The 12,847-nt window shown below is 45.0% G+C and overlaps 1 protein-coding gene across 1 annotated transcript; it reads left to right on the top strand.

Moving 5' to 3' along the window:
- The first annotated feature begins 3,131 nt into the window (after positions 1-3,131).
- LOC309399747 (protein O-mannosyl-transferase 1-like) lies at positions 3,132-11,241 on the top strand. Its single transcript, XM_081967833.1, has 5 exons — positions 3,132-3,490; positions 7,216-7,322; positions 8,452-8,502; positions 9,225-9,371; positions 9,468-11,241. The coding sequence occupies exons 1-5, from the start codon at positions 3,366-3,368 to the stop codon at positions 9,620-9,622; spliced, it is 585 nt and encodes a 194-aa protein (XP_081823959.1). The 5' UTR covers positions 3,132-3,365; the 3' UTR covers positions 9,623-11,241.
- Positions 11,242-12,847: the final 1,606 nt, after the last annotated feature.

The following is a 12,847-nucleotide window of genomic DNA, read 5'->3' as shown; positions in this document are numbered from 1 at the left end:
AAAGGGCTGCTGTTCCTTCATTCGCCACGGGACGGCGCTGTGCTCTATAAAATCACCTGCAAACTGCGCATGACTCGCTTCCCCGCTCTTGCTGAAAAATAATTTTTTTAAAGGGCTGCTGTTCATTCATTCGCCACGGGACGGCGCTGTGCTCTATAAAATCACCTGCAAACTGCGCATGACTCGCTTCCCCGCTCTTGCTGAAAAATATTTTTTTTAAAGGGCTGCTGTTCATTCATTCGCCACGGGACGGCGCTGTGCTCTATAAAATCACCTGCAAACTGCGCATGACTCGCTTCCCCGCTCTTGCTGAAAAATATTTTTTTTAAAGGGCTGCTGTTCCTTCATTCGCCACGGGACGGCGCTGTGCTCTATAAAATCACCTGCAAACTGCGCATGACTCGCTTCCCCGCTCTTGCTGAAAAATAATTTTTTTAAAGGGCTGCTGTTCATTCATTCGCCACGGGACGGCGCTGTGCTCCATAAAATCACCTGCAAACTGCGCATGATTCGCTTCCCCGCTCTTGCTGAAAAATAATTTTTTTAAAGGGCTGCTGTTCATTCATTCGCCACGGGACGGCGCTGTGCTCTATAAAATCACCTGCAAACTGCGCATGACTCGCTTCCCCGCTCTTGCTGAAAAATAATTTTTTTAAAGGGCTGCTGTTCATTCATTCGCCACGGGACGGCGCTGTGCTCCATAAAATCACCTTTAAACTGCGCATGATTCGCTTCCCCGCTCTGGCTGAAAAATAATTTTTTTAAAGGGCTGCTGTTCATTCATTCGCCACGGGACGGCGCTGTGCTCTATAAAATCACCTGCAAACTGCGCATGACTCGCTTCCCCGCTCTTGCTGAAAAATAATTTTTTTAAAGGGCTGCTGTTCATTCATTCGCCACGGGACGGCGCTGTGCTCCATAAAATCACCTGCAAACTGCGCATGACTCGCTTCCCCGCTCTTGCTGAAAAATAATTTTTTTAAAGGGCTGCTGTTCATTCATTCGCCACGGGACGGCGCTGTGCTCTATAAAATCACCTGCAAACTGCGCATGACTCGCTTCCCCGCTCTTGCTGAAAAATAATTTTTTTAAAGGGCTGCTGTTCCTTCATTCGCCACGGGACGGCGCTGTGCTCTATAAAATCACCTTTAAACTGCGCATGATTCGCTTCCCCGCTCTTGCTGAAAAATAATTTTTTTAAAGGGCTGCTGTTCATTCATTCGCCACGGGACGGCGCTGTGCTCTATAAAATCACCTGCAAACTGCGCATGACTCGCTTCCCCGCTCTTGCTGAAAAATAATTTTTTTAAAGGGCTGCTGTTCATTCATTCGCCACGGGACGGCGCTGTGCTCTATAAAATCACCTGCAAACTGCGCATGACTCGCTTCCCCGCTCTTGCTGAAAAATATTTTTTTTAAAGGGCTGCTGTTCCTTCATTCGCCACGGGACGGCGCTGTGCTCTATAAAATCACCTGCAAACTGCGCATGACTCGCTTCCCCGCTCTTGCTGAAAAATAATTTTTTTAAAGGGCTGCTGTTCATTCATTCGCCACGGGACGGCGCTGTGCTCTATAAAATCACCTGCAAACTGCGCATGACTCGCTTCCCCGCTCTTGCTGAAAAATATTTTTTTTAAAGGGCTGCTGTTCATTCATTCGCCACGGGACGGCGCTGTGCTCTATAAAATCACCTGCAAACTGCGCATGACTCGCTTCCCCGCTCTTGCTGAAAAATAATTTTTTTAAAGGGCTGCTGTTCATTCATTCGCCACGGGACGGCGCTGTGCTCCATAAAATCACCTTTAAACTGCGCATGATTCGCTTCCCCGCTCTTGCTGAAAAATAATTTTTTTAAAGGGCTGCTGTTCATTCATTCGCCACGGGACGGCGCTGTGCTCTATAAAATCACCTGCAAACTGCGCATGACTCGCTTCCCCGCTCTTGCTGAAAAATATTTTTTTTAAAGGGCTGCTGTTCCTTCATTCGCCACGGGACGGCGCTGTGCTCTATAAAATCACCTTTAAACTGCGCATGATTCGCTTCCCCGCTCTTGCTGAAAAATATTTTTTTTAAAGGGCTGCTGTTCATTCATTCGCCACGGGACGGCGCTGTGCTCTATAAAATCACCTTTAAACTGCGCATGATTCGCTTCCCCGCTCTTGCTGAAAAATAATTTTTTTAAAGGGCTGCTGTTCATTCATTCGCCACGGGACGGCGCTGTGCTCTATAAAATCACCTGCAAACTGCGCATGATTCGCTTCCCCGCTCTTGCTGAAAATTTTTTTTTTTAAAGGGCTGCTTTTCATTCATTCGCCACGGGACGGCGCTGTGCTCTATAAAATCACCTGCAAACTGCGCATGACTCGCTTCCCCGCTCTTGCTGAAAAATAATTTTTTTAAAGGGCTGCTGTTCATTCATTCGCCACGGGACGGCGCTGTGCTCTATAAAATCACCTGCAAACTGCGCCTGACTCGCTTCCCCGCTCTTGCTGAAAAATAATTTTTTTAAAGGGCTGCTGTTCATTCATTCGCCACGGGACGGCGCTGTGCTCCATAAAATCACCTGCAAACTGCGCATGATTCAGTTCCCCGCTCTTGCTGAAAAATAATTTTTTTAAAGGGCTGCTGTTCATTCATTCGCCACGGGACGGCGCTGTGCTCTATAAAATCACCTGCAAACTGCGCATGACTCGCTTCCCCGCTCTTGCTGAAAAATATTTTTTTTAAAGGGCTGCTGTTCATTCATTCGCCACGGGACGGCGCTGTGCTCTATAAAATCACCTTTAAACTGCGCATGATTCGCTTCCCCGCTCTTGCTGAAAAATAATTTTTTTAAAGGGCTGCTGTTCATTCATTCGCCACGGGACGGCGCTGTGCTCCATAAAATCACCTGCAAACTGCGCATGATTCGCTTCCCCGCTCTTGCTGAAAAATATTTTTTTTAAAGGGATGCTGTTCCTTCATTCGCCACGGGACGGCGGGAAAGAAGGAACATCAGCCCTTAAAAATTTTATTTTCCACATTACAGGGTCGCGGTTGTTGCTTTAAGAGACATTATTGAGAGAATCATTTGCTCTGCTGTAAATAACGGCAGAAATTGGGTAATGGAAATAGATTTGCAGTCGGAGATGTGTAAAACTAGGAATTCTGGGGCCTGTAGTTTCCCTGGTAACCGACCCGGTTGCAAATGGTTAGACGGGGTGGGGTGAGCGAGAGCCCATGGGCTGCTCTATGGTTTCTTGTTCCTGTGGCACCGTCCGGGTCCGTGATGTCACCTCCGGTCCTGTCTTCCTGCCTTCTGCACGGTAGAGGAGTAGAGCGGACTACATGTTCGCCTCCTTTCTCACCCCCCCCTTATCATTGGTATGTCCCATCTCCGCCGCCTGAACACAGGCACGAAAGCGAGCGCATTCCTGGAAAAGGGGGAGAAGGGCGGTGAGAATTTAAGGCGGTTGAACCAAGCAGGCGAGCCAGAAGCAGAAGGGATCGGGTAAGTTTCTCGAAATAATCGGGAAGACAGTGAAAGCAAACCCCCGGGTATTAATATCGATAAGATTTATACACAAATATTTTTACCAGGCGTGCATAGCCAGCCGGAGTGTAAAAGAAGAACGGGTTGGTGCAAAAGATGGACGCAGAGAGAATTAATTGCTGGAGAGAGTTTGCAACTTTGCAGGCTCCAATGCTGGTTTGTGGTGTTTTAACAGGCATTGTCGCACGATATAAGGATTGATGGGTATTTGGCGAACGCTGATGCTTCATATTGTGGTTGGTCGTTCAGTCAGCTAGATAGAACAGAACAGAATAGAATAACAGAGTTGGAAGGGACCTTGGAGGTCTTCTAGTCCAACCCCCTGCTTAGGCAGGAAACCCTACAACACTTCAGACAAATGAACCGTCCAATCTCTTTTTAAAAACTTCCAGTGTTGGAGCATTCAGAGCTTCTGGAGGCAAGTTTTTTCACTAATTAATTGTTCTCACTGTGAAATTTCTCCTTCGTTCTAAGTTGCTTCTCCCCTCGATGAGTTTCCACCAGTTGCTTCTTGTCCTGCCCTCAAGTGCTTTGGAGAATAGCTAGACTCCCTCTTCTTTGTGGCAACCCCTCAGATATTGGAAGGCTGCTATCATGTCTCCCCTGGTCCTTCTTTCTCTTAAGCTAGACATACCTAGTTCCTGCAACCGTTCTTCATACGTTTTAGCCTCCAGTCCCCTAATCCTCTTTGTTACTCTTCTCTGCACTCTTCCTAGAGTCTCCACATCTTTTTTACATCCCGGCGACCAAAACTGGATGCCGTATTCCAAGTTTGGCCTTACCAAAGCATTATAAAGTGGTATTAACACTTCACGTGATCTTGATTCTGTCCCTCTGTTGATGCAGCCTAGAACTGTGTTTAGACCGGATCTGGCATTAATGTCATCAGTTCTGAAAAGGAGTAGGGTTTGGGGGGAGAGGAGGAGGAGGAGGGGAGGAGGACTGTGGGGTCCTTGGTGCTCTTTGTGCTTGTTTGTTTTCTTGCAGACGTTTCATGACCGAACCAGGTAATGTCAAAAGTGCTGAAAAGGAGTGGGAATGGAGGAAGGAGAAAAGGAGGAGTAAGAGAAGGATACACAATGTATCTGAATAGTAGGATTTGCATCAGTTTTGCAGCCAATGGAATATTCATAAACACACTTTCAATAATAACCGCTCCATCACCGAAAGCTTTTAAGAAGTGATGTGAGAGCTATGTGTTCAGAAGGGTATCGGGTCTTCTGCTTGAGCTGGAGGTTGGACTAGAAGACCTCCAAGGTCCCTTCCAACCTAGTTACTCTGTATCTGTATCCATGTATCAAGGACCCAGGAAAGGCAGATGTTGTGGTTGTATGGGGTTAAAGGCATTGCATAGCTTTCTAATTTTGTTATCTTCTCCAGTTTTTTCTCTTCTGCTATCTCCCAAATACCGTCACTCTCCCCTGTTATTATTCTTATGGCTTGTTGCTCAATCAGCCAAATATTTAGATTGCATTTGGCATTTTGGGCCACCTATCCCTGTAGCTCAGGGTTAAACCGGGCTCCTTGCTGCCCTCGGTTGTTTCATTGCAGGCTTTTCATTACCCTACTAAGGTACATCACCAATGTTAGTGAGCTCGTGGATTTGCTCTCTTGTTTATATACAGTAGCTTGCCTTGCAGGTGTGGTTTTCTCCTTGGTAATTCCTCAATTAAGATACTATTGTTTGCTTGATAGTCTGGAGTTAATCCCTGCTTATCTAATTATGGGCAGCTAGAGGGGGGGTGTTGTGGTGTTTTTCTTTCCTTACGTTTTTATTGTTTCTTTTCAACGATGGCGAAAGATGTTTATCTCTCTGCGTCTGTGGATGGCTGACTGGTATGAATAACATAACTTTTCCAACAGTTTTGAGAGCGTGCCTGATTTTTATTTTTTCCGAATGGGACCGATTTTCCTTTTTTTTTTAGATGCTCCCAGGTTATTCTGTAAAATGCTCGGATTCTTAAAGCAGCCAATTGTCTTTTCGGTGGAAATAAATGTCAACCTGGTGGTTTTGACTGTGGTTGGATTGGTCAGCCGGCTGTGTGATCTGTCCTATCCCAGAGCAAACATATTCCTGGAACCTAGGCGATACAGCATTAAGTAGAAAAGGGACAGAAGAGGGGGGGGGCGAAGTAGAAAAGAAAATAATAGCATATAAGTATACATTCAAAAGTAAAATACAAAGCGGGGGGGGGGGGACATAATCAGGATAGATTTGAGAAGGAAAGGGAACCAGGAACGATACTAAGTTATTTTTGTCTTTGCAGAAATGCCACCCCAAGAAAATAACAATTAAGAGCTGGAAGAGATACCTACAACAACCGAAAAAGAAAGGAAGAGAGGAGGAGAGGAGAGGAGGAAAGGAAGGAAGATAGAGGTGAGAGCAAGATGGAAGTAAGAGAGAGAGAAGGAGAATGGGTAGGAAGGGAGAAGCAGGGGAGTGGTAAGAGAAGAAGGAATGTAAAGGAGAGGAGGAAGGGAGGAAGTAGAGAAGGAAGAGAGGGAGAAAAGAAAGGCAAAAATAAGGTGGTTTTAAAACAGGCGAGGGATGGTAAACAAAGCAACCCAAACAGTATGTTTTAATCCTGTAAACAGAACGTCAAATGCATAAGAACGATGAATATAAAAAAGAAGAATAACTATGTGAATGTATGCCTATAATTTTATGTAAGAAAAAAAAAAGTCTTGAGTAAAAAAAAACCATGTTCCAATATATGGGGATGCCATAGATTTAGTAGACTAAAAATGTCGGTATCAACAATGGCTTTTCCGGGAATTAAAACAAAACTTTTCTTTCTGTCTGTTTATAAAGACCGTCTGCGGAAAACCTCACCGTTGCGTTTTTAAAAGCTTTTAATCTAAACACATAAAATTATTTATTATTCACTCCACCTTTTGGCATGTGAAAAAGCCCTTGAAAATAAATTGAGATTAACATTAATCGAGTTGTCACGGCGGACAATGGAGCTCAGACGGAGTCGTGGCTGAACGGACTAATAGAAGTAAACCACTAAATTTGGCTTCGTGCTACATCGTTCTTCTGTTACGAAAGATAGTTTGCTACTTACAGCCCTAATTCAGCCCAAAACTTTAGGTGCCAGTTGCTAAAAGTCAGTTTTGCCTCCTTTTGTGACCTCGCTTGGCACAGATGGTAAGTGAATCTCAGAGGTTAAATGAAAATCACTTAATAAACAACGTTACTAATTTAACAACAGCAGTAATTCAATTATCACCATTTTTCACAGTAAATGACCGTTGCAGCACTCCGACCCGGTCGTGATCAAAATCCAGAGGATTGGGCGCCGACTCAAATTTATGACAGTCGCAGTGGCTCCCGTGATCACATATTCCCCTTTTATGACATTACGACAAGCAAAGTCCATTGGGAAAACCAGATTCAGTTAACAACCTGAGTTCCCAATTTAAAAACTGCAGCGATTCACTTAACGGCCGTGGCAAGAAGAGTCGTAAAAGGGGGCAAAGCTCACTTAGCAAATTTCTCACTTGGCAACATACTCAATTGTGGCCGTACGTCAATAACTCTCTGTAACTACAACGCTTCTTGTTTTGGAATTGAAATCTGGTGAGTTTTATCTGTTGGGGTGACACATCCAATTGTTTGAAGGGTTTGATGAGAAATATATATCTCTTTAAAAAATTTTTATTTTATTGCATTATTCCAGTTTCGATGAAGTTTACTACGGCCAGTTCCTCTCCTTGTACACGAAGCGGATATTTTTCATAGATGATAGTGGACCGCCATTCAGCCACATGCTTTTCGCTCTCGGAGGTATGGGAATTTTCAAATAATTCATCCCGCAATAACAAACAAAGGCACTTCTCCCTACTCTCTACTGTCGGGAATTGGAGTAATATTAGGCCACCTACAACCTACGCCCGGCCATTTTGGCGAAGGGGGCTGGGTTTCAGGAGGCCAAAAACGCTGTATTCGGTGTGTATAAGACACACCTGTATTTTCAGCCTCTTTTTTTTTTTTTTTTAAGAATTTTATTAGTTCTTACAAACATTTACGGGAAGGGGTAAATAGGTATACAAAAATTTTTGACAGTTACATCGTGCGAAAGGTAGAAATCCCCCCAAATCTCTCAACTTTTACAGAAGAAAAAACCAAAAAGTAAGAGATCAACATTGGCAGCATTTTGTTTTACATTGTATCAACCATATATTCAATCATCTCATGTCACTTCCAACAATTAAATTATATCAACAATTGCAATAATGTTTGAAATATACTTATTTTTGTGACCCGAGTCTTTTCAATATCGCTTCCTCCCCGCTGTCTTCTGGCAGAGCCACGGCCCATCCCTCCTTCACATCTTGCGTACTGTCCCCTGTCAGATTTTCAGCCTCTTTTTTGAGGGAGAAAGGTGCGTCTTATACTCCGAAAAATACGGCAGTCAAAACTTGAGCCTCGAGGCCATGACATTCCTGCCCTTATTAAGGGTTTTATATAATGCAACTCCCGTTGTTTCCTTCGGGGATATCTTCCTCTTCCCCTTTTTTGATAGTCATAATACCTGAATTTCATAATTTATGCATCCAGCTTTGTTCCCGGGCAGGAGTTTAAGGTATTCTAATATTTTAGGACCCTCGGTTCAAACATTTTTATTATGAAGCGTTTGTGCAGTTTTACGTATTATCTATTTTCTACTTTTTTTTATTTTTGTTGCGCGCCACCCAAAATCCACGGCAGTGGAACATCGGGGCTATATGTCAATTCAAATAATAAAATATTTGAACCGATTACTGCGTTTGTCAAAGTTTACAATATGTGTGTAGTATCTAGATGGAGAAGGGGGAGGGGGCGGGAATCGATGTATCGCTGGAAAAAAATACGGATGCAGTCAGATCTTTAATTTAAGTTTTGGCCATGGACAATTTATTTTTCTCTTTTTCAGGTTATTTAGGGGGATTTCATGGAAATTTTCTGCGGAACAGGATAGGAGCAGGTAAAGCGGTTTATGATTCACCCTCCAGCTAAACTGTTTTCAAACTAGAGGGGGGGGGTTGGAAATAAAGGAAACTATAATGCTAGGGACCCGGCGGCTCAGCGGCAAAGATGCTGAACTCGTTGATCATAAATGTTGGCAGTTTGGCGGCTCAAATCCCTAGTGCCACGTAACAGAGTGAGCTCCCGTGACTTGTCCCTGCTCCCAGCTTCTGCCAACCTAGCAGTTCGAAAGCACGTGAAGAAATGCAAGTTGAAAAATAGGAATCACCTTTGGTGGGAAGGTTCCATGCGCCTTTGGTGTTGAGTCATGCCGGCCACATGACCACAGAGACGTCTTCGGACAGCGCAGGCTCTTTGGCTTTGGAACGGAGATAAGCATCGCCCCCTAGAGGTGGGAACAGCCAGCACATATACGTGAGGGGAATCTTTACCTTTATAATGCTAAAGGCGAAACGGTCAGAGGGCGGTACTGCAGTCTACTTCTGCTGGCTGTCATCTGCCTGCAATTTGGCAGGTCGAATCTCACCAGGCTCAAGGCTGACTCTGCCTTCCATCCTTCCGAGCTCGGTAAAATGAGGACCAGATCGTTGGGGGCAAAAGTCTCACTCTGTAAACTGGTTAGAGAGTGTTGTTAAGCACCGTGGAGCGGCATATAAGGCTAAGTGCTATTGCTACGCCTGTATTTTCGGTTGGTACTGATTTTACACGATTCTATCCTAGAATACAGCTCCAATGTGCCCATCTGGGCTTTGCGGCTGCTACCAGCCACAGCCGGTGGCTTAAGCATCCCCTTGGCGTACCAAATCCTGGTCGAGTTGCATTTCACCCATTTCTTCGCCCTGGGTGCTGCAGTCCTGATTTTACTTGGTAAATAAGATCTCGTTCCTTTCAATCCTCTGTTGATGCCATCCTTGTCATTTGTAGAGTCTCATCCTCCTTTTTTTACGCTTGTCTCTTTGTCAGACAGATCCAGGCTTTACAAGAGCACGCACAGCGCTTTGGTAGCGGCCCGGACGTCTTCCGTCTACCTGACGTACCACACCTTCCGCCCGCTCACCTACGGAGAACCGGCACTCTCGAAATCCGAGTCGCAGGCTCCGCGTCGGAAGGATAGCTGATCCGCAAACGCCGACCAAGCCTGAGAGAAACGGACGGCGGAGACGACATCCGGGATCGGATGACCAAGAAAAATAGAAAAGAATTCATACGAAAGATTTATTCCATTTTTGACCAGAAAACCGTATTGTCCAATTTGAAATGCTTCCCCCACCCCCCCGTTTTTCTTGCACATGTAAAATTTATTCCAAAGGATAGCAATGTAGTCGGACAAGGGAAATAAGAGACCCTTTTGCTCACTCAGGACAGAGAAAAAGGGCGTGGAAAGAGCGCAGAGGCCTGGCTGGACAGAGACTCCTTCTACGGGTATAGGATTGTATTGTATTTGCGCATAACCTTCTCGGAGCCGAGGGCTTCCCACGGAAGAATAGCCGAGCAGGGGTGGGATCGGTTTAACAACCGCTTGCACAATTTAGAGAATACTTACCTTTCGGAACGCTGCTTGGGAAGGAAAACAGCGGAGGCACGGCAATCCACCGTGCCGCGTGACTCAGTTGAGAAAATACATGTAGGCGGAGGTGAGGGGTAGGTCACGGCTAGAACCTGTCAAATTCCACCCGACCCACTTGCAAGGGTTAGAAGCACCAGCTTCAGGTACGGTAGGGCGCATCCATCCGACCAGCAGGGAGTCCCGGGAAGGCCGGGAAGCCAGGCAGTGGGCAGGCTACACCGGACTCACTCGGCGTCAACCCCGAAGCGATTCTGGCTGAGACCACCTAGCAGGCTTCAGGGTGGCTACAGGGCAGAAGAACGGGCGGGGAGGGGTGGGAAATACATAGCTGCGTTTTTATAGTCAAAAGCGGAGTAAAAAAGCGGAGCGGAGCAACCAAGCAGACACCCGGCACTTGGATCTGACCATGGGGGAAAAACGGGGAAGTTTCACTCGACATTAGCTGAAAACGGCAGGAACTTTCAGAGCCGGTTTTCACAACTCATACCAATTTCAAGTATCAAATAAAGCTTTCGACCTGTCTTTGAATTCTGATTTACACGGGTGCATTAATTGGAGCGTTGACACAGGGGTCAAGGCAAGAAGAAGCGGACCGGGCGTTTCGGACCAACGTGCAGCCCCCGGGAAGGTCGGAGGGCACGCAGAAGCAGGGTACCAGGTCGTCTTTTCCTCCTCTGGGTGCAAAACCATTGATTTATAATAACAGCAAGAAGTAACAACCATTTTTAAGCGTAGGAAGGGAACTTCACCAAGACAAGACAAAGAAGGAACAGCAGTTTTTAAAAATGTTACCTTTCCACATTACAGGGTCGTTGTTCTTGTTTTAAGTGATATTATTATTGAACTCTCGATAAGGAGAGATAAGGTGGCGTAGTGGGGAAGACACCGGCTTCGTATTCCTAAGGTCCCGGGTTCAATCCTACCTAGGGTATCCTTTTTTGGGCTCCGAAAACCTTTCGCCTCCAAATCACCCTTTTTTCCGATCGCAGAGAGAGGAGTTTTCCTCCTCTCCTCCGGGCGGGAAAAGTTTGATTTTTAAAATAGCAAAGAATACAATTTATAAGAACGAAATTTTAAGCACGAAATTTAATCCCGAAAATCCTCACGGGTTTTTCAATTCGGTCCGCAAAAAAATTTGGCGCCCAAAGCGCCCAAAGCTCGATTTTTTAAAAAGAGCAACAAATACAAGATGTAACAAGACATAAATCCGCAGTGTTTCAGATAATAAAACAAATTAAAAAAAGTTAGAAAGCAACGGAAGAGCCGTATCGTTTTGGACCCTTCCAGAGTAATTTGTCTATGGCAGGCGATTTTACAGACAGCAGCGCCGTGCCGTGGCTAAGGAAGGGACAGCAGTCGTTTAAAGAAATATTTTTCAGGCAGAGCAGGGAAGCGAAGCATGCGCAGTGAGTTACAGGGTGCGGATTGTTCCTTTAAGAGACATTATGGAGGAAGCCATCAAGTAGCGCCCTGGCGGTCTAGTGGTGAAGACGCTCATTTTGCATTCCGAAGGTTGCGAGTTCGATACTACGTAGGAAATATTTTTTGGGAGTGCAAAACTTTTGGCTTCCAAATGACTCATTTTTCAGACCATAGCGTCATGAGTTTTGCTCCTCTCCCCCGGGTGCAAAAAGCCTTATTTGTAAAAAAGCAAAGAGTGTCATTTTTAACAACGAAATTTTAAGGAAGAAATTTCCCTCCGAAAAACGTCACGGTTTTTTAAATTCGGGCCTCCCCCCCAAAGGTTTTTGTTTTAAAAAGAGGAAGAGTTACAAGACCCGCAGGCTTTCTGCTAATATAAGAAGAAAGAAAAAAAGGTAGAAAGAATCGGAAGAGGTTTATCGGCTGGGAGAATCGGAGCGTTTACTTAGCGCATGTAAGTAAAGGAACAGCAGCCTTTAAAAAAATTAAATTTCAACATTACAGAGTCCTTGTCGCTTTAAGTGCCATTATCGGCGTCACGGTAAGGAGCGACAGGGTGACGTGGCGGGGAAGACACCAGCTTTGTATTCAGAAGGTCGAGGGTTCAATCCCACTTAGGGTATTTTTTTGGGGGGGGCTCAGAAAACCTTTCGGCTCCAAAGCACGCATTTTTACGATGTCAGAGGGAGGAGTTTTCCTCCTCTCCTCCGTGTGTGAAAAGTTTAATTTTTAAAATAGCAAAGAATACGATTTTTAAGAACAAAATTTTAAGCAAGAAATTTCGCGCCGAAAATCCTCACGGGTTTTTCAATTCGGGCGTTAAAACAGTTTGCCGTTATGGAAGGCGATTTCATAGACAGCAGCGCCATCTCGTGGCGAAAGAAGGAACAGCAGCCCTTTAAAAAAATTTCTTTCCACATTACAGAGTGCGTATTTTTGCTTTAAGAGACATTACGGAGGGGACCTTTACGTAGCGGCCGGGCGGTCTAGAGGGGAAGAAGCTCATTTTGCATTCCGAAGGTTGCGGGTTCGGTACTACGTAGGGAATATTTTTTTGGCGCCAAAAACTTTTGGCTTCCAAAAGACGCATTGTTTTTGCCACAGGGTTATGAGTTTTGGTCCTCTCCTCTGGGTGCAAATAGCCTTATTTTTTAAAAAGAAAAGAGTGCCATTTTTAAGAACGAAATTTTAAGCAAGAAATTTCACTCAGAAAACCGTTTTTTAAACGCGGGCCGGAAAAAACTTTGGCGTCTAAAGCCCCCCCCAAAGGATGTTTTTTTTTTTTTAAAAAGAGGAAGATATACAACACGGAACACACACGGAGGCTTTCTGCTAAGAGAACAAGAAAAAAAAA

This window comes from Natrix helvetica (genome assembly GCF_964273705.1).
Source record: "Natrix helvetica genome assembly, chromosome: 16".
NCBI lineage: Eukaryota > Metazoa > Chordata > Lepidosauria > Squamata > Natricidae > Natrix > Natrix helvetica.
This window is presented reverse-complemented; position numbering and strand designations above follow the sequence as displayed.

What these genes read in the sequence shown, in the direction of transcription:
- LOC309399747 (XM_081967833.1), top strand. Translation starts at nt 3,366, where the DNA reads ATGTCCCATCTCCGCCGCCTGAACACAGGCACGAAAGCGAGCGCATTC. An exon ending in CATGCTTTTCGCTCTCGGAG is followed by an intron (nt 7,323 to 8,451) that starts GTATGGGAATTT and finishes TCTCTTTTTCAG; the next exon opens with GTTATTTAGGGGGATTTCAT. An exon ending in TGCAGTCCTGATTTTACTTG is followed by an intron (nt 9,372 to 9,467) that starts GTAAATAAGATC and finishes TCTCTTTGTCAG; the next exon opens with ACAGATCCAGGCTTTACAAG.